This window comes from Candida albicans, chromosome 4 (genome assembly GCF_000182965.3).
Source record: "Candida albicans SC5314 chromosome 4, complete sequence".
Classification (NCBI taxonomy): domain Eukaryota; kingdom Fungi; phylum Ascomycota; class Pichiomycetes; order Serinales; family Debaryomycetaceae; genus Candida; species Candida albicans.
In genome coordinates, this window is record NC_032092.1 from 449,804 (window position 1) to 470,332 (window position 20,529).

At 31.6% G+C, this 20,529-nt stretch overlaps 8 protein-coding genes across 8 annotated transcripts, besides 1 other annotated feature; 6 read left to right on the forward strand and 2 right to left on the reverse strand. All coding sequences in view use genetic code 12, as the record gives it.

Annotated features, from left to right (window-relative positions):
• Window positions 1-282: 282 nt before the first annotated feature.
• On the forward strand, window positions 283-1,137 carry IDI1 (isopentenyl-diphosphate delta-isomerase; the record flags this gene model as incomplete). The annotated part of the gene is made up of 1 exon (XM_715432.2): window positions 283-1,137. One exon carries the CDS (start codon window positions 283-285, stop codon window positions 1,135-1,137), a length of 855 nt encoding a protein of 284 aa, XP_720525.2.
• A 486-nt stretch (window positions 1,138-1,623) lies between these two features.
• LAB5 (putative lipoate synthase) lies at window positions 1,624-2,784 on the forward strand (the record flags this gene model as incomplete). Its single annotated transcript, XM_715431.2, has 1 exon — window positions 1,624-2,784. The coding sequence occupies one exon, from the start codon at window positions 1,624-1,626 to the stop codon at window positions 2,782-2,784; it is 1,161 nt and encodes a 386-aa protein (XP_720524.1).
• An 875-nt stretch (window positions 2,785-3,659) lies between these two features.
• On the forward strand, window positions 3,660-5,801 carry HOS3 (histone deacetylase; the record flags this gene model as incomplete). The annotated part of the gene is made up of 1 exon (XM_715429.2): window positions 3,660-5,801. The coding sequence occupies one exon, from the start codon at window positions 3,660-3,662 to the stop codon at window positions 5,799-5,801; it is 2,142 nt and encodes a 713-aa protein (XP_720522.2).
• A 1,611-nt stretch (window positions 5,802-7,412) lies between these two features.
• Window positions 7,413-10,838, forward strand: BEM3 (Bem3p; the record flags this gene model as incomplete). Its single annotated transcript, XM_715428.2, has 1 exon — window positions 7,413-10,838. The coding sequence occupies one exon, from the start codon at window positions 7,413-7,415 to the stop codon at window positions 10,836-10,838; it is 3,426 nt and encodes a 1,141-aa protein (XP_720521.2).
• Window positions 10,839-11,131: 293 nt separating this feature from the next.
• On the reverse strand, window positions 11,132-11,841 carry SOD1 (superoxide dismutase; the record flags this gene model as incomplete). Its single annotated transcript, XM_019475368.1, has 2 exons — window positions 11,132-11,583; window positions 11,829-11,841. 2 exons carry the CDS (start codon window positions 11,839-11,841, stop codon window positions 11,132-11,134), a joined length of 465 nt encoding a protein of 154 aa, XP_019330913.1.
• A 937-nt stretch (window positions 11,842-12,778) lies between these two features.
• Window positions 12,779-13,237, reverse strand: CAALFM_C402330CA (uncharacterized protein; the record flags this gene model as incomplete). Its single annotated transcript, XM_715427.1, has 1 exon — window positions 12,779-13,237. One exon carries the CDS (start codon window positions 13,235-13,237, stop codon window positions 12,779-12,781), a length of 459 nt encoding a protein of 152 aa, XP_720520.1.
• A 542-nt stretch (window positions 13,238-13,779) lies between these two features.
• On the forward strand, window positions 13,780-14,163 carry CAALFM_C402340WA (uncharacterized protein; the record flags this gene model as incomplete). Its single annotated transcript, XM_715426.2, has 1 exon — window positions 13,780-14,163. The coding sequence occupies one exon, from the start codon at window positions 13,780-13,782 to the stop codon at window positions 14,161-14,163; it is 384 nt and encodes a 127-aa protein (XP_720519.1).
• A 69-nt stretch (window positions 14,164-14,232) lies between these two features.
• Window positions 14,233-14,553: a long terminal repeat ((upsilon-4a) Long terminal repeat (LTR); about 264 bp long, 6 copies per genome).
• A 512-nt stretch (window positions 14,554-15,065) lies between these two features.
• AMS1 (alpha-mannosidase) lies at window positions 15,066-18,533 on the forward strand (the record flags this gene model as incomplete). Its single annotated transcript, XM_715425.2, has 1 exon — window positions 15,066-18,533. The coding sequence occupies one exon, from the start codon at window positions 15,066-15,068 to the stop codon at window positions 18,531-18,533; it is 3,468 nt and encodes a 1,155-aa protein (XP_720518.1).
• Between the last annotated feature and the right edge of the window lie 1,996 nt (window positions 18,534-20,529).

Consider the following 20,529-nt stretch of genomic DNA (forward strand, 5'->3'; position numbering starts at 1 on the left):
AAAAAAAACAACAGCCAAAAAAAAGAAAGAAAAGAAAATCTGAAAATCTGAAAAATTAAAAAAAAAAAAAAAATTTTGTAATCTCATTCTTTGATACAAAGCATATCAACAACCATCCTACTAGTTAGATCTTATTGGTCCATTTATACATCTTGTTGCTGGATTTACATTGAATAGATTCTTCCAATTGATCGATTTTACTTGAACTTTCTTTTGTTTTCATTTTTTATTCTTGATTTTGCATCTTACTTTACTGGATTTGAATAAGTTATATTATACGATATGTCATCAGAATACGCCAAATTAGTTGCTAGTCTTTCTAATCAAGATATTTTAACCAAATGGCCAGAAGTTACCCCCTTGAAAAAGATTTCTGGTATTCCAAGATCTGCTGGATCTGATAGTAGTGATTCTGATTTATTTGATGGTCATGATGAAGAACAAATTAGATTAATGGAAGAATTGTGTATCGTTTTAGATTATGATGACAAACCTGTTGGTGCAGGAACAAAAAAATTGTGTCACATAATGGATAATATTAATGCTGGGTTGTTACATCGTGCATTTTCTGTGTTTTTATTCAATGAAGATGGGAAATTATTATTACAACAAAGAGCTGATGAAAAAATCACTTTCGCAAACATGTGGACAAACACTTGTTGCTCTCATCCTTTATGTGTTCCAAGTGAATTGGGTGTTGATTCGTCATTGGAAGGTTCTAAAGATGTCAACAATTTGACTAATGCTGTTAAGGGTGCTAAGGTTGCTGCACAAAGAAAATTGGAACACGAATTGGGAATACCATTTGAAGATGCCCCAATAGAAAATTTCACCTACTTGACTAGAATCCATTACAAATCACCAAGTGGTGACGAATCTTCCAAATGGGGGGAACACGAAATTGATTATATATTAATTTTGAAAACTAAAAATGATATCACTGTTAATGCTAATTATAATGAGGTTAGAGATTTCAAATATGTCAGTGCTGATGAATTGAAAGTCATGTTTGAAGATGACTCCTTGGTGTTCACCCCATGGTTCAAATTGATTTGCCAATCTTTCTTATTCAAATGGTGGGATAACTTGGACAATTTAGATCAATTCAAAGATGAAGAAATCCATCGTTTACTCTGAGTTTAAGTAGTTAAAAGAGATACATTTTCTATAGTACTATTCTTTTCCTTTGTGGTAACTACTAGCTTTCTTTAATATACAGGCATAGTAAAAAAAACTGAAATAAAGTGCAAAATAAGCGTACAGTTTGATGTAACTGTTGTGTTGCATTTTTGGGTCTTAAAAACACCCCCCACCATTGGTACAACAATTCGATGTGGTTATCAATTCCTGATCAGTAATTGGTTGCAATAACCTTTGTTTCCGCATGAAGTCAAATATCCAAGTACCCCCGGCGTTTTCTTTTTTTTTGACTTCTTTATGCATTTTAACTCGGATTGAAAGTATAGGGCATTTTTTTTTCTTCTGTGGTCGTGAGATGAACAACAAGAAGAATGCCACTAAAAAAAAATCTGTACTGTCTTCCGAAGATGTAACTCATTTTTTTTTGGATTGAGAACCAGAACCTTGAACTATATCTTCTTTACACCCCAATAACCAACAAAAATGATTTCAAGAAACTCTATACTTTTGAGAAGACTATATCCTACAACTATAATAAGGACACTAGCTACAGATGCCACTGAATCTACTCTGGTAAAGACGAAAAGAAGAAGAACAATTTTCACTGATGAATTGAATAAAGGACCATCATTCGATGATTTCGTCAGTGGGAAAGCCAAAGACATGTTGGAGGATCCATTGGAAACAGCAAGAAAGGATCCAAATGCCAAATTGCCAAGTTGGTTAAAAGTTCCTATTCCTAAAGGGAAGTCATTCCATAATGTGAAGAAAGATGTACGTGAATTGAAATTAGCCACAGTGTGTGAAGAAGCTAAATGTCCTAACATTGGAGAATGTTGGGGTGGTAAAAAATCTGAAGCTACTGCTACAATCATGCTTTTAGGTGATACATGTACTAGAGGATGTCGATTCTGTTCGGTAAAGACTAACCGTAAACCTGCTGCCCCAGATCCAATGGAACCAGAAAATACCGCTGAAGCTATTAGTAGATGGGGGTTGGGATACGTTGTTTTGACAACCGTTGATAGAGATGATTTAGTTGATGGTGGTGCTAGACATTTGGCAGAAACGGTGCAAAAGATAAAGCAAAAGGCTCCACAGATTCTTGTTGAAGTATTGGGAGGTGATTTTAGAGGTGATTTATCTATGGTTGAAATATTAGCTGATTCAGGATTGGATGTTTATGCTCATAATTTGGAAACTGTGGAAGCTTTGACCCCTCATATCAGAGACCGTCGTGCTACTTACCGTCAATCATTGGCTGTTTTAGAGAGGGCCAAACAAACAAACTCATCTTTGATCACTAAAACTTCGTTGATGCTTGGATTTGGTGAAACTGATGACCAAGTTTTGCAAACATTAAGAGATTTACGTGAGATTGGTTGTGACGTGGTAACTTTTGGTCAATATATGAGACCAACAAAGAGACATATGAAGGTTGTTGAGTACATTAAACCAGAAAAATTCGATTATTGGCGTGACACTGCTTTAGATATGGGATTCCTTTATGTTGCAAGTGGACCATTGGTTAGATCATCGTATAAAGCAGGTGAAGCTTTTATAGAAAATGTGTTGAAAAAGAGAAAACACAATGTTGGTGAAACACCAAGATTAGCACAAGAAATTAAGCCAAGCATATACTAAAATAACTCGTTTAATAAGAGAGATTGAATACATTATACACAGCTACTGGCTGTGTTATCATTAGTGAAATTGTAACTTACTGTATTTGTGCCTAAATAATTGAGACATTGATGTAGATAAAATGGAGGGGAGGGAAGAAGTGTATCACGTGGTTTTTAATCTCTAACTATGCCTTTGTCTTCTTTAAATGCATCACAATGACGCGACTTGGGTAAGTTTCTGTTTCAAAGTGTTTTTGTTTTGTTTTTGTTTTTTTTTTTCTTTTTAGTTCAGTGCATTTTGCGATTTGTTTTATATTTAGTGTTCTTCTTCTGCTTCCGCTTCTTCTTCTACCAATTATATCCCCCTTTGAGAATTGTAATAGCAATCAATTTAAATACTTGAAAAGTGGAAAACCAAAACAATATCAATGGAAATATTGTTACAGATGGATTTCTTTTCATCTCAAGAATCTATTATAGTATGAAATAAGAATTCTCTATTACATCATGTATTTGCTGTAATAAGCTGGTCATTCAATTTCATGACAAATAATATAACAATAGAATTTAGAAAAATAAAACAACCTTCTATATTATATAAAGTAAACTGTTTCTCTTTGTTTCGGTTACGTTCCCCCAAAAAGAAAAAGCGTTCGATTTTTAGTTTTAATTCTTTTAAAAAATTTCGTTTTTTATTTCTTCTTTTTATTCTTCTTTCGGGTTCCGCTTTTTCAGAACTTTCTTCTTTCGATCTGATCTGATCTGGATCTGCTCGGTGCATAAAAATAGCAACAAATCAAAACATAATAACTCCCAACGAAATTTAAAACTTACTTTTTCACCAATTCGTTCAAAAGAAATCTGAAGATATTTTACTTGGGGAAGTTTTTTATAATGTCGACTTCAAAAAATACCCTATCGAATCATGATAACGATAGTGAAGACTCATTAATTGAAGCATTTGAAACAACATTGACTATTCGTCCTACAACAACTGAATATGAAGATAATGATATTTCTATAGATCATACCACTTTACCCCATACTACCATAAACAGTATAAACTATACTAGAGATGCCAGTATTGTTGATATTGAGGAATTGGAAGAAAATGAACAAATTCTGGAACAAATACCCAAATTCAAAACGAAAAGACGATACAGTTTACTTCCTAAAATCACTGCATTTAAAAAAACCGGTTCTCCTGGGTTAGAAGAATATTATAATCAACAAAAACTTGACCCCAAATTTGATGCTATTTTAAAACCATCAGTATTACTTGATGAATCATTGATTAAATATAATCATGCCTTTGACGAATTTTTACGATCCAACCCCCATATTGAAAATGAATCACCCAGATTTGTTCATGATTCAAATAAAACATTAATTGTATTGTCACCTTACTCTGCTGAACATGCTTTCGGGAGGAAATGGGTCACTAAATCATATTTATCTACAATTTTTGAACGTCCACAACGATTATTGGCAAGTTGTATTGGGGTGGCATCAGCAGTATCAATGTTTCCCTTTTATTATAAAGTGATAAATTCAACTAAACGAGGTTCAGTATTTTCGTCGCATGTTCGTAAAATCCATGGTCGTAATTGGCCGAAAAAATTATTTGAATTGTGTCTTGAATCCCATGAAAAATTAAATAATGATGAATTGGAAGTGCCTGAAGATTGGAATGTTGGAGATATTTATTTAACCCCTAAAACTATAAATGCTATAGAAGGAGTAATTGGAACCATTGAAAGTGCTGTTGATTCTTTATTTCTGAAAAGGAAAAAAGAAAATCACAATCTTGCATTTGTTGTCATAAGACCACCGGGACATCATAGTCATGCTTGTTTACCTAGTGGGTTTTGTTTATTGAATAATGTTCAAATAGGTATTGAATATGCTTTTGAACAATATGGTGTTACTCATTGTGCCATTTTAGATATTGATTTGCATCATGGTGATGGTTCACAAGATATATGTTGGGAACGAGCTGGATTCACTGGAGATTATGGTCAACAAGAAGAAGATGAAATAGTTGATCCTAAATTGAATCCACGTGATGATTATGGGAAAAGATTTGCTACTTATCCTAAAGTTGGATATTTTTCAATTCATGATATCAAATCATATCCAACTGAAATTGGATATGCAACAAAAGAGAATATTAAAAATGCATCTACTTGTATCATGGATCATGATCTCAACATTTGGAATGTTTATTTGCAAGAATGGAGTAATGAAGAGGAATTTTATAAACATTATCAAACCAAATACGTTGCCATATTGAATAGAGCTAATCAATTTTTGAACAGTGCCAAAAAGCAATATGAGCAAGAATATGAAGAATATCTTGACAATTTGGGTAAATATAACAAGTATTTGTTGAAACCACATTTATATAGTCAACCATTGACTAAACCAACACCGCCACCTCCATTTAAACCTTTGATTGCCATTAGTGCTGGGTTTGATGCATCGCAATACGAAAATCCTCAAATGCAACGACATGGGATCAATGTCCCTACATCGTTTTATTCAACATTCACTAAAGATGTGGTTAAACTAGCCAAAATTCATACCAATGGCAAAGTATTATCATTTTTAGAAGGTGGATATTCTGATGGTGCTCTTTCAACAGGGATATTTTCCCATTTAATTGGATTAAACAATGATGATGAATTTTTATGGAATCATTCTTGGGGGTCACAACAAGTTATGAAAGAATTGGTTAAAGGGTGTAAAAAAAATTGGTCTCCGTATAAAAAACCTCAAAGTGACATTACAATTTGGGCCAACGAAGTAATTAAATTGGGTAGAGCCATGATGCCTAATGCGATATTACCGACAAATTATGTTTATGATGATCAAACTAAACAATTGAATAGACCAATAAATAAAATGGTGAAAGAATTGATGGATTCTAGAGGAGAAGCTGTTGAAGTCAGTAGTCCAATAAGAAAAGATCCTGAAGATGATAGGAAAGTTATGAGACACACAAGGTCATATTACAAGAAGGTATCCAATATATAGAGTATATTAGAACATGAAATGTATATATATAAGTTTTGTTTTAAATCAAGGAGTAACAGTGAATGGATAAACCAAATAGAAATTACTGTAAACAAATGTAAATTTTGTAGGTAATGGTAAATCATAGCAGTTGATAGATCAATCTCCTAGCGACCATCATTACCAGTATTGGCAACGATATGGTAGAATTTAAGAAATGTCACAGCAAGCAATAATCCATACATACTACAAATTTGAAGTGTTCTTTGTCTCTATCAACATTGAGCTTGTATTACTACAACCTTTTTCAGTTTGTAAATTGAACATCTGGTAGATGATTTCTCAATGGAAATTGTTATGTTGTGGTTAGTTTTTAACCAATTTTGAGGCAAATGGGTCGTATCTTTCAAATAAAATAGAAAGAAACCTCCAAATCTAGATGGAAGTTGACCAATTTCAAACAGAATATTTCCTAATTTGTGTACTAATAGTTAATTTGTGGAGTAGTAGTAGTTGTTGTAGTTGTTGCAATGAGCAACAAGAAAAAATATCCCTGTTTCGTGGATCTTTTTACTCATAACACTTATTGGGGTAAATCTCAGGCAGTTATTTGCATATTGAGACCAGATTAAATCAATTTCTTCTTAGTATATACGCCACCTGTTGTTGTTGAAGTTATATCATCTAGTTTGTATTCGATTATGTAAGCTTAAATCAATTCCTTCTTGCTAATCTGGGGGGTGTGTCCCCACACACACAGTAACAAACAGCACAGACACTAAATTTAAATTATCTTATGAGAATTTCTTAAATTGGGCAAAGATATGAACAACAAACTAATGTTCAAACTATTCCCTAACAATGGTAGTTTATGAATTATTTACATAACAACTAATTAAACGGAGAAAACATTAACTGATTATACATTAAATAAAGTATTTTTGTTTTTCAATTTTTTTTTGACTTTCATTGAACCTTAAAGATTTAAGGGAAACTCTATTAAACAAATTATATATATTGTTAGAGAAAGTTGATAGAATCAACTTGTTATTCTGACATATTTATATGAGTATATTGATTGTAATGACCTATATAATAGTTATAATAAATAATAATATAAACCAAGATAATATAAAACTGATACGTAATTATTATTCTTCTTAGTAGTAGTAATAGTAAGTGGAGTGAGAGTGAGAGAAAACCAGATAGTGTGTGGGATATTGCTCAAAAAATAGAAGAAAAAAAAAGAAAACTTTAAATAAAAAAAACACGACTTTCCTTAGATTGTTCAAAATTCCAACTACAATTCTTCATCTACAACTACCATCCACCATTACAACTCAAATTCCTTTTGGTATTTACTGCTTCTAATTCATACTACAACTGGTATATATGTATATTTATATATATATATATATCACCATAAACAAATTACGAGGGAAAGAAAAAAATAATCAAGCAAAGGCAAGCAGTTTAGTATTTTATACATATACAATTTTATAAGTTAAAAAGATTTACAGAAAACTTTCATCAAAAACCACCTACTGTTACAGAGAATCTGTTTTTTTTTTGTTTTGTTTTTCGTTTGTTTTGATTAGAATTTCCAAAAAAACATTATAAATCATTGGTGTCATGATGAAATCAACTACAATAATGGCAAGGTCTATTTCCCAAGATTCACGTCATGAATATCCAAATTCAGATACAAAACTTGAACGAACTCATTTAAGTGATGCTCAATACATTGAACAGTTATTATTTGAAAATAAAGAGTTGAAAGCATTAGTTGATCGACAAAAGAAAATTATTGAAAAATTAAATAATCAACTCAAATCAAGCAATGGTAATAAATTGACATTGGATTTGATTAATAATAGAACACCACCACTATCACAAAAATCATCACTTGATAACCCTGAACCAGAACCTGAACCAGAGCCTGAGCCTGAACTTCAGACATCAACAGCCACTGAAGTTTGTTTTAAACGTGTGTCAGCTGCATTGTCTCCAACTTTAGTCACAATACCAAAATCACCTCAACGATCCATCAGTAATCATAGTATGCAGTTATCACCAACTAGACAAATACTTTCTGTACAAAGGCAAGAGAATATGGCAGATGCTACTTCTTCTGACCCTGTGACACAAGATATACCATTGAGATCATCTAGAAGAAGACGCAACTCCAATGAAAGTAAATCTTTGGATAAGAAAGCTTCATATATTTCCCTTGAATCTTCTACTACTCCGTTACAAATACCCAATTCAATGTCTAATGAAAGCACCCTGTCATCATCATATCAAACAAATGGTAATGGAAGAGCAAATGAGTATGCATCTATTAAATCACCAGATTTTGAAGTGGACTTGGGTAACATTACGCTGAAGAGTGATACTATAAATAACACTTTTGATAGTAAAATGGGGATGGATACTACTATTGGAACTGTTGATTCAATTGATTCTGGTAAAATTAATGAAACAGTGGAAAGTCAATTTAGTACAATGGAAAGTACGAAATCACAACTTGATATTTCTGGCTCAAGTACTGCTACTGGAACTGGAACTGGAAGTAGCACTCTTGGTGCCGCTGCATCATCATCTTCAACTGGGGTATCAAAAATATATTCTCAAAGTAAAGGAATTGCTAGAAGTAGTAGTAGTGTGGGCTCTACTTATAAATCGTCACGAATTAAACCACCAAATTTGCAAACGAAACCTAGTAACAGTAGTACTGTTGATCTAGCACCTCCTACGTCGTTGAAAACAGCAGCATCAAATATTAGTTCGCTGGTCGAACAAAAGTCACCTTCATTGCAATATGATACCAGTCCACAAATCCAAAGTGATACCAATATCAAGTCACAATTGGCACCTCCATATGAAATGCTGAAATCTAATAATGAACAAGCGCCACCGGTGCCGCCACCAAAACCAAACTCAAAGCCTACTTTGAATTTACTGAATCAATCAAGCAGGCTGACTGGTGACTCTAATCAATTTGCAACGAGTTATGATGGACCAGCTACACCAAGACCAACAATTCAAACACCAAATACATCATCTTTTAACGTTAATAGTGCTCCACAAACCCCTGGATCCAGTTTTAATGTTTTGCACACCCCTAAAACAGATATGGATGAATCATCATTGTTTATTAAACCAGATGAGTTCCATACGATATTTATTTCCGTTATCAGTACTATTCATGTTGATTTGATGAATCAAACTCTGAAAAAAAGTGACGATCCAAATGTTACCATTACAATCAATGATCGAGAAACAAATAAAGAGATGTGGAAAATACGGAAAACTTTTTCTCAATTGGTTATATTTGATTCAGAAATACGACCAATTGTAGAATATTTTGGATTACCTCCATTACCTGATAAACAATTATTTGTTAGTTCGACACCAGCAAAAATTGAAACGAGAAGATTGGCTTTACAAAATTATTTTAATTCAATATTTGTCATGCCTCATATTCCACGAATGGTTTTATATTATATTTGTCGATTTTTATCATTAGATTTTGTTAATCCGTTAGATGATTTCAAAAGTGGAGCTAGAAAGGAAGGTTTCCTTGTACGTCGTTATAAAGGTTTAGGAGCAACTTGGAAAATACGTTGGTGTCAAGTTGATGGACCGTATATGGAAATATATGAAAATCCTGGAGGTTCTATATTGGAACAAATTCAATTAACTGGTGCTCAAATAGGAAGACAATCATCAGATGCCGTTGCTGAAGATAAGGGGTATCGTCATGCATTTTTAATTATGGAATCACTGAAATCTTCTAAATTACATTCATCAGTTCCTAAACATTTCTTTTGTGCTGAATCTAATGAGGAAAGAGATGATTGGGTCACTGCATTAATTGAATTTACCGAGGATGCATCAGAATCAATAGAGAATTCACCACAACAACCGCAATACCATCAACAACAACAGTATGATAGATCCAGTGCCTATGATTCATTAAGTACTCCAAGTACAAGGTATGACCATACTAATGATGATTTGAAACCAAATAGTCTGAATATATTTGCTACACCAGCATCTATAGCTGCTTCAGTTGCTGATCTGTTGTCGACATATACAATGGGTGTTGTTGGTGGTGAAGATCAATCACAAAAACAAAAACCCAAGAAGAGAAGTTATTTCCCATTTAGAACAAAGACTAATTCATCTAATGATGAACCAGAAGATCAACACAGTCAACATAGTCATCCAGATAATAATAATCATCTTCTGTTGCCAAATACAGGAATGATAAATAGTCAAAATACGTATACACAACAGCAGTACCAACAACAATACCAACCATCTGGATATCCAAATGGACATCAACAACAACAACAACCATCTTCTTCAGGATTTTCAGGTTCAGAAGATAATATGCAACAATATTTAAGTCAAATGAAACTTGATGAAGATTCCGCCAAGAAAATATTTGGTAGTGAATTAGAAATTGCATTTGAATTATCAAATCATGAATTTATGGGGAGGAAAATTCCTAGTATTTGTTATCGATGTTTAGATTTTTTAATGAAAACGGGAGCAATTTATGAAGAAGGTATATTTCGATTATCTGGATCAGCATCAAGTATTCGACAATTGAAAGATCAATTTAATACTCGATATGATGTTGATTTATTTCAATCTTCATTAAAACCAGATATTCATACCGTTTCTGGACTTTTCAAAAGTTATCTTCGAGAAATGCCTACTCCGATAATTGGTGGTAATGCTGTAAATCATTTAAGTGCTTTAGTTTCCCATAATACTTATCAACAACAACAACAAGCAACAGGGATGTCGAATTCGGATTTGGCAATTGTATTTAGAGATTATTTTAATGATGTTAATAATGTTGATCAAATTCATTATGATTTATCATTTTTGGTGTTTAGTTTTTTGAGACAAATTATTCAACAAAGTGATATTAATCGAATGACATTGAAAAATGTGGGCATTATATTTGAACCAACTTTAAATATTAATGTTGAAGTTCTTTGTATATTTTTGGTTGAATTTGATACTATTTTCGGTGTATAGAATAAGATTTAAATTTAAATTAATTTATTAAAAACACACCTTTTCAATAATATTGTAAATTCAAGTAGAGCATACTCGTTATATTTACTAGTGGTTATAATTTTATCATAGAATATGTATTCACTTAAAATAAACATACATCATATTTATCTTTTTTTTTATTGCTTCCAAGACTACTAAATAGTTATAAATAAAAATGACAAGACCAGTCAGTCAATTTAGTTTTTTTTTTTCATTCATAACTTATTCTTGGGTTGGATTGTTGATGATGATGGCAATCTTGGCTCATCTATTCATTGGGTCAAGCCAATGACACCACAAGCAGGTCTAGCACCAGCATGACCAGTAGTTTTAGAATCTTCAAAACCACCTTTACCATAATCATCAGTACCAGCATGAACAACAATAGTTCTACCCAAGATAGAATCTTTACCAATCAATTTAATCAATAAATCTTGTTTGGTACCTTTAGCAACACCATTACCATCAGTAGAAATATTACCTAAATCACCAACATGTCTTTCATCATCTTCTGGAGCACCATGTTGTTTACCAAATGGATTGAAATGAGGACCAGCAGAAGTACAACCATTGGTGTTATCACCAAATTGATGAATATGGAAACCTCTCAAGGCATTTGGATCATTACCTTCAATTTCCCAAGAAATTGTGGTTGGAGCGGATTCGGATTCTTGTTCAAAATGAACGGTACCTTGGACTTTTGAATCACCTCTGACAACAGCGACTGAAAAGAAAAGAAAAGGTTTAATATGTTAGTATTATATTCATATATCTAATTGTGTTGCATAGTTATGCTTTGTATCCATGTTTTTGGAAGAATACAATTATGAGCAAATTAGAAATTACTTCAATTGGTAATTTGAAATTCACTCTTTCGCTGAGAAGGTTGGAACCAAGACCCTAGATTATAATTGTTTCTTTTTCTATTATTTTGCAACCATTAAGATACAATTGCATTGAATTACATACCAGCTTTAACCATTTTTAATTATATATATGTTGATAATTGAATTGAATTGAATTGATCTTTTCAAAAAAAAAAGAGTGTTGAATAATTGGGGAAAAAAAAAGGGAGAAAGAAATCAACTGTGAAAAAGTTTTGGAAGGTTGTGGAATTTTTCTGTCCGCTTGTTTGCTTGTTGGAGGTGGGTAAGCAAAGGAGCGGGAAAGGAGTTAACTAAAACTTGCTGTGTGTGTCATAAGCAAATAATAATAATGAATCCCCGTTGGATCGGAGAAAGTAAAGCATGTATGTGACAAATTAAGGTCGTGTACTAAGTAATTCTAGTCCTACTAATTCAGTTGAAGCCACAGTGGCAAAGTTGGCGTACCAATTCTTAGTTTGATTTAATTTGTAAAGCTCTTGAACAAGAGTATTCGTACTCTATTGCAAACACATTTTAGATGGACTTGCAATTCATTGAATAGTTGTATTCAACCTGTCTTTGAATGTGTTGGTGGATAGAGAAAACCATCTGGATTCGATCAATCTTGATTACTAATTGAGTGTAAGTGTACACTATGCAGGAATGTTGTTTGGAGGGGATTGGTTGCTAGATTCATCTAATCATAATGGGGGACTTCTAATACTTGAAATGAAAGTGTTGAGGACAGTGATCAAAAAAATAAACAGTAGGTTGTTATTTAGGGGAATATCTTTATTTATATATTATGTAAAGTCTGTCTTCTTTTTTTTTACTTGATTATTATAATTACTGAAGAGAACATGTTGCTATTAGGGACAGAAGAGCCCACACACATATACACCTTGTAGGTTATCTGAACCTTATAATCTCCATTATAACATTTACACACCCTATATACGTTATTCAATTATATATAACCATAATTTGAAATATCTGTTTCTCTGTCTGTCTCCTGTTATTTTTTTAGTTTTGCGTTTACCTATTGTTGTTGCATTAAATGTACTTTTTATCTAATGTACCTTGTTGCTTTTTAAACTCATAAATTTCAATAACTTGTTTCTTAATTGTATTCAACTCTTCATCAACATCAGGATAAATCTTTTCTTCAAATAAAAATTGATACAATTGTCTTTTTGACCAAGAATTTATGATATGATCATTAGAATGAGTTTGTTCAAGAGGGACAACCGGGTCGGAAGGTCCCAATTCCACTTCATCTTCATTTTCAATTCGTTCTTTTGTAGATTTTGAAACCATCTTATCCTTTTTCCGTTTAGTTTTAGGTGAGGAGGAAGGTGGTGGTGGTGGTAAGGAAGGTAAATTTGAAATGGAAAATATTACGTATACAAACGATACAGTGATTAACCCAGTATATAACCAAAATCCTTTTCTTCTAAGTTTATTAATAAACCTGTCAATTGGAGTATAATATCTCTCTATTATTGTGTACATTAATGTGTTTTGGTGTTTTGGGGGATGTTTTGTCTATGTGTGATGAAAGTAAGGGGGGAGGTGGGTAGGGGCGACAACTGCAATACAGAATAGTTATGTTAGTGAATTCAATTGGCTATGTTAGAAGTTTGAGCAGTTGATTTGTTTGATGTAATAGTTATCACCCAAGGTATTTGTGATGAATGTGAGAGAATTGAGTAATGAATATATAAACTAAAATCACTTTAATTATGTGGGATGATAATTGACACAAAAGAATTAAGAATATGATGTGATAATAATTACAAGGGAGAGATAGAGAATTTTAGTAGGAGGAGGTGTGTGTCATACAAAAAATATTATACGTAAGGGAGAGCAATTGAAATCTCAACTACTACTACATAATAATATCCACAATACTAATAATCTAAATAATTTATTACTTGAAGGCAAAATAGATCTTTCCTTTCCTTCCCCCTAAAAAAAAAATAGATAAAGAGAGGATCAAAAAATATTTATTTTATCTAATCTTCTCCTACTTTTCTTCTTTCTTTTCTGTTTTGATGAATCAAAATAAGAAATTGACTGGTTTAATATTATTAGCAATTATATCAATCATTACTTTATTCAACTTTAAAACAATTTCCCAAATAACTGCCATCAGATCATTTGTCTCCCCTGCCTCTTCCACCGCTACTAATACTAATACTAAATCAACAATGTCAGATTCCAAAGGTTACATTATCACTTTGAAAGATACTTGTGCTGATTCCGAAGCTAGTTCAATTAAATCAAAGATTACTGAATTGGGAGGTAAAATCACTAATGAATTTAGTTTAATCAAAGGATTTTCTGCTCAATTGCCAACTATCCATGCTGAAGCTTTACCTAAAGATTTTGCTGGTATTGCCAATATTGAAGAAGATGGTGAAGTTCGTACACAATAAAAGGATTTGAGAGTGAGTTTCAGATATGTATATCTTTTCAATAGTTTGATTTATATATATATATATACATATTGTTGACTGAATTTGTAGAATATGATCGTCTATTGAACAAGATAAACAAATGTAAACCAGAGTAAAATTCAAACCTATTTATAGTTCTCAGATTGGAAAGAGTCGAGGACGGAACCTATTGATTAACAATCTTCGTCTACCACTTGATTGTTAATAGCATCACCTTATTTGCTAGCCTCTTCTTCTTCGTCTAGCGTGATCTAACCGCTGGTTACGTAACCCAGGACGATCACCTGTTTGCTGCTGACGTGGCCACAACTGATCATTAGAATACTAACATAATGGTATCGACTGATATCAATTGATTTATCCATAACAATAATTGTACTTATATATGGAAAACTGTTAATAAAAAAGATATAGAGAAAGAATCATTGCAAGTTGCAAGTTGATTAAACTAAATGGAGCTCGTTTCATTACGGGAATATGGTTTTTTAATGACGGCGTAAATCATTTCTTGGTGGTTGCTACTTCTTTTTGTCTGTCTTTCTTTTTCTCTGTGGGTGTGTGGTATTTATCTTATCGTAAATACTGCATGTAATGGCTGTCACCCCCCCTTCTTCGTTTTCTTTATTTGCTCTTTATTTTGTGGGCTGGGTAATTGTGTTATGGTGTGCTGTCTCTCTCTCCCCATGTTTCAAATAACCACTAGTAAACCAAATATTGTCTCTCCTATTTCTTCCTTTTTCTACTTTCTCCTTGTAGGCGTATACAAACTTCTTTTTATAAATTCCTTTCAAATTGTTCTTTTCAACTTTTTATTACTTTATTTCTTCTTCTCCCAATATTGATTTTATTTACCTTCCTAACTAGCTAGTACTATTTCTATCATGGGTTACGATAACATCAATCTTCAACCCAATTTCAAACCAATTGATCATCTTTATGATGATAGATTAAGACAATTCACTGACACTGGGGGTCAATTTCATAATTTGAATTTACCGAAATTTTATGATATTCATCGTCAAGAAATTCATGATTTGAAATCATGGAAAGTACCTGATGATAGTAATGGTAAAACTCAACGACCATTATTTAAAGATATTAATTTTGATGAAATAACTTGGGATAATATTGGTCTTGGATATAATTTTGGACCTTCATGGAAAACTTTTTGGGTTAAATTTACTTTGAAAATCCCTGAAGAGTGGTTAAAATATGAAGCATTAGAAATTGACTGGGATCTGAATTCAGAAGCATTAATTTATAATGATAAAGGTTTACCTTTACAAGCATTCACTGGTGGTGGTCAACGTAATTTATTTCGAATCCCTAAAGAATATTTAACTAGTGATGAACAATTGTTTTATATTGAAGTTGCTTGTAATGGAATGTTTGGTAATGGTGCTGATGGTGAACCTGATCCTAATCGTTATTTCCGATTGAGTCGTGCTCATTTAGTGGTTCCTAATTTAGAAGCCAGAAGATTATTTTGGGATTTTTGGATTCTTGGTGATGCCACTAGAGAATTCCCTGGAGGATATTGGCAAAAATATCAAGCAGCAGATATTTGTACCCAAATTATGAATACATTTAATCCTAATGATGTTGAGTCAATTGGTAAATGTCGTAAATTGGCTGAACAATTATTGGGGGACAAAATCAATTCTGATGAAGTATTCCATGAATATCCTAATGAACGGAATAAAAGAATTGATGTTTATGGTATTGGTAATTGTCATATCGATACCGCATGGGAATGGCCATTTGCTGAAACGAAAAGAAAAATTGTTCGATCATGGACTACTCAATTGAAACTTGCTGATGAATATCCAGAATATGTATTTGTTGCCTCACAAATGCAACAATTCAAATGGTTAAAACAATATCATCCGGAAATCTTGTCGAAAATCCATGAAAAATTTGCTACTAATCAATTTATTCCTCTTGGTGGTACTTGGGTTGAAAATGATACTAATTTACCTAATGGAGAATCATTACTTAGACAATTTGTTTTGGGACAAAGATTTTTATTAGACGAATTTGGATTTCAATCTGACATTTTTTGGTTACCCGATACATTTGGTTATAGTTCACAAATCCCTCAGATTTGTCAATTGGCTGGGATATATCGATTTTTAACCCAAAAATTATCTTGGAATAATATTAATACTTTCCCCTTGAGTACTTTTAATTGGAAAGGGATTGATGGTTCACAATTGTTGGTTCATATGCCTCCAGCGAATACTTATACTGCTGCAGCCAATTTCGGTGATGTTGTTCGATCACTGCGACAACATAAAAATCTTCGTGATGTCCCTGCTGGTATGTTACTTTATGGACATGGTGATGGTGGTGGTGGGCCCACAGAAGAAATGATTGAAAAATTAAGAAGATGTCGTGGGTTAGCTAATAATTCTGGATTAATTCCGTCAGTTCAATTGGGTGTCACCGTTGATGATTTTTATGAACATTTATTAGAAAAATCTGATCAAGGAAGGAAACTACCAACATGGAGTGGAGAAATTTATCTTGAATATCATCGTGGTACTTATACTACTCAAGCCAACATTAAAAAATATATGAGATTGGGAGAAATCAAGTTACATGATTTAGAATTGATTGCTGGATTAGTTAGTATTAAACATGGTGATAAATACAAGTACCCCGGTGCAGAAATTCAAAGTTTATGGGAGGATCTTTGTTTATGTCAATTTCATGATGTTTTACCTGGTAGTTGTATTGGGATGGTTTATTATGATGAAGCATATCCTATGTTGCGTAAATTATTGAAACAAGCTGATAAACTTATTTTGGAAGCATTGAAAGTTGATGTTAATAGTAATACTACTTCTGGTGGCGGTGTTGTTAATACTTTGCCTTGGAATAGATATAATGAAATTGTTGAAGTTTCTCGTAAACAATCACCGGAATTGTTTGAACAATTGATCAAAGATAAAGTTGGTATCCGTACCCCAAAATCATCTCAATACAAACATGATGATGATGATGATGATGAAACTGTTAAAGTTTCGGTTGATTCTGTTGATGGAGTTTGTAAAATTAACAAAAAAGTTGACTATCCAGCCAGTGTTTCCAAGATTAGGGGAAGTAATGGTAACGATGATGATGATAATGATGGTGGATTTATTTTGACTAACAAGTTATTAACGGCCAAGATTTCATCTAATGGGGTTATCACTTCTTTATTTGATGAAGTTAATCAACGAGAAATTATTGATACAACTGCCACCAATCAAACAAGTAACGGTAAAAATTCTAGTAATGTTGGTGGCAATCAATTTATTTTATTTGATGATGAACCATTAAATTTCCCTGCTTGGGATACTGAATTATATTCATTAGAAAAATTCCAATTTCTTAATAATGGTAAAGCAGAAATTTTAGTTCAAGATGAATTAGAATCTTCAATTATTGTTACTCATGAAATTTCTCCTAATTCATCAATTGAAACCATTATTTCTTTAGCTGGGGTGAATAAATACAGTAGTACTTCTTCTGATGATAGTGATAATAATTTTATTAAATTTTCATCGACTGTCAATTGGCATGAAACTTATAAATTTTTAAAAGTACAATTCCCAACAACTATTACTACGGCATTACAAGCCAATTATGAAACCCAATTTGGTATTACTAATCGTTCAACTCATTGGAATACCACTTGGGATATTGCTAAATTTGAAGTTGCTCATCATAAATTTATGGATTTAAGTGAATTCAATTATGGAGTTTCAATTTTGAATAATTCTAAATATGGTGGAGCAATTCATGGTAATTTAATTAGATTATCATTATTAAGAAGTGCTAAAGCACCTGATAATAAAGCTGATATGGGGATTCATAAATTTGAATATGCCATTTATCCTCATAAAGGTCCATTAGGTATTAATACTGTTAAAGCTGGTTACAATTTTAATTATAAATTGATTCAAAATCCATATTCAAAACAAACGGTTGCAAGTTCATATTTATCATCAGCTATTAAATTGAAAAACGAGAATCATAAAGATGGGTCGTTAATATTATCTCATATTAAAAGAGGTGAAAATGATATTGATGTGAGTCAATATAAATCATTAACGAAAAATGAAAAATCATTAATTGTTAGAGTTTATGAATCATTAGGTGGGAATAATTCCAAGGGACAATTAATAATTGATGATAAATTTTTAGGAAATAAAATTGATAAAATTTTTAAAACTGATGGATTAGAAAATGAATTGGAAGAATTGAAATTTACAAAAACTCATGGTGGTAGTGGTGATGTTGTTGTTACTGATATTACATTAAGAGGATTTGAAATTGCTACTTATAAAATATTATTAAAATAAAATAAAATAAAATAAAAAATAAAAAAAAAAAGGACAAAGTTTTTAGATAGTTATATAAATAAATCAATGAATAAATAAATAAATAAATAAAAAAGAGCGTTTTTTTTAGATTTAAAAATGATTTATTGTTGAGTTTGTGAAGAATTAGTGGTTGAATTATTGTAAAATGTTTATATTGTAGGAGTTTAGATTTTGTTGAAATTAGTAGATTGGGCCAAATGCGTGGTGCACCGTGGAAGTTTTGGTGCGCAGTTATATTGATATCGACGCATTAGGTCCATTAATTTACTACGAATTTTATAAAATTGAAAATTAGAAATCATCATCATTTTTTCTCATGCGTACCTGAAAAAAAAAAGAAGTCAACACTTTCAAACCATGATAAGAATAAATGTATGTTTCTGCAGAAATTTACTCTGAAAACAACTATAACTAATTCATATATGAATATTCTTAATGAGATTTAACCAATTAATAAAGACAAAATAGTACTATCAACAATCATATAGATTGGGTAGTAATTTAGTATTTCACTAATTCAGGAGTTGTAAATTTTATTTTTTATTTTTTTTGGTGATAAATTAGTTGCAAAATTCACCAAAAAAAAAAGAAAGACCAAGAACTACTAAATTACAACTACTTAGTTTTTCAATATTACTTCCAAAAAAAAAAAACAACCTAAGTAGCACAATTCCATTAGAATAATCAATTTTCATTTGATTATCTTTGATGATGAAGGTCGAATTTCAGTATTATTCTTCGTTACTCGATCAAATTTTCTTAAAGTACTACAATCAGATATTCATAATATTATTACAAAAATAGTAGGAAATTATTCGCTTTGGTTTACCGGTTATGGAACTGCGCAAATATATCTCACGTTGAATATTGATATTTGAAGATTTAAGAGGATTTATAACACTAAGTTCGTTTCAACATCATATATATAATCAAAGTTTTCTGAGGCATAATTATTGTTCTTTTTTTTTAATCAGGATGAGTGAGTAGTAGAGCTGAAATACCCACCACCCACTAATTATTGAAACATTATTCGGAAATTTCATTACTATTATTAAGTAAATCCTCATCATCATATTCAATCTTCTCTTCTTATAATCATATTATTACTATTATTTGTTATTGCTATTTTCAAATTTTAATCTTGATTAAGATTTTATTCTGTTTCAAAAGAGGTAACTAAAACTAAAAAAAATGAAAAAAAAAAACACGACCATAGAGCCGCCAAAATAAAAAAAGAAACAATTTTTTTTAAACTTTTTTTTAATTTTAGATTATCTTTTTTTATTTTTTTTTTTTTCGGGTCATTTCTTAAATAGGCAATGAAATTTCCTAATTCAATCAATCCAGTATTTTAACCCTTACCAATAGTAGTAATAGTAGTAGTAGTAGAGTTAAGTGGAATTGTGTTCCTCATACCAATTGAAGACCAATTATTCGTAGTTCAATTCAAGTCCCCATATCAAACAAAAAAAAACTCACGTACACTTCAATTGGTATTTCGATTTGATAAAGTAATATAATCAATAATATAAAAGTTTAATTCTACTATTAAGAAAAGTAAGTCTTGAATTCACCTCTATTGAATGAATCTCATTTCATAACAATCAGATATATTCAATATAATAAGTATGCATGTACATAACAATCATCTACTCAAATAATAAGAGCTTGTGACTTTTATAAAGTTTAGTATTTGGTATTTGTTGTTTGTTTCAAAATTTTAAAAGCTTACCAATCTTTCTACAACAACAGCAACTCTATATTAACATTTAAGCTTTAACCTTTCATTTGTTCAATTGTTTGTAATATTACACTTCTTAGACTTAGATAGTTTATGCACATGTAAGATGATAAGTAAATCAAAAAGAAACTGAGATAAACTTGATGCACCTACGCACCCGACTCATTCCAAAATATTTCTTTCTCTCTCGCCTAGCCGCACGCACCAAAGCCAAAAAAAAATAAAATAATTTGG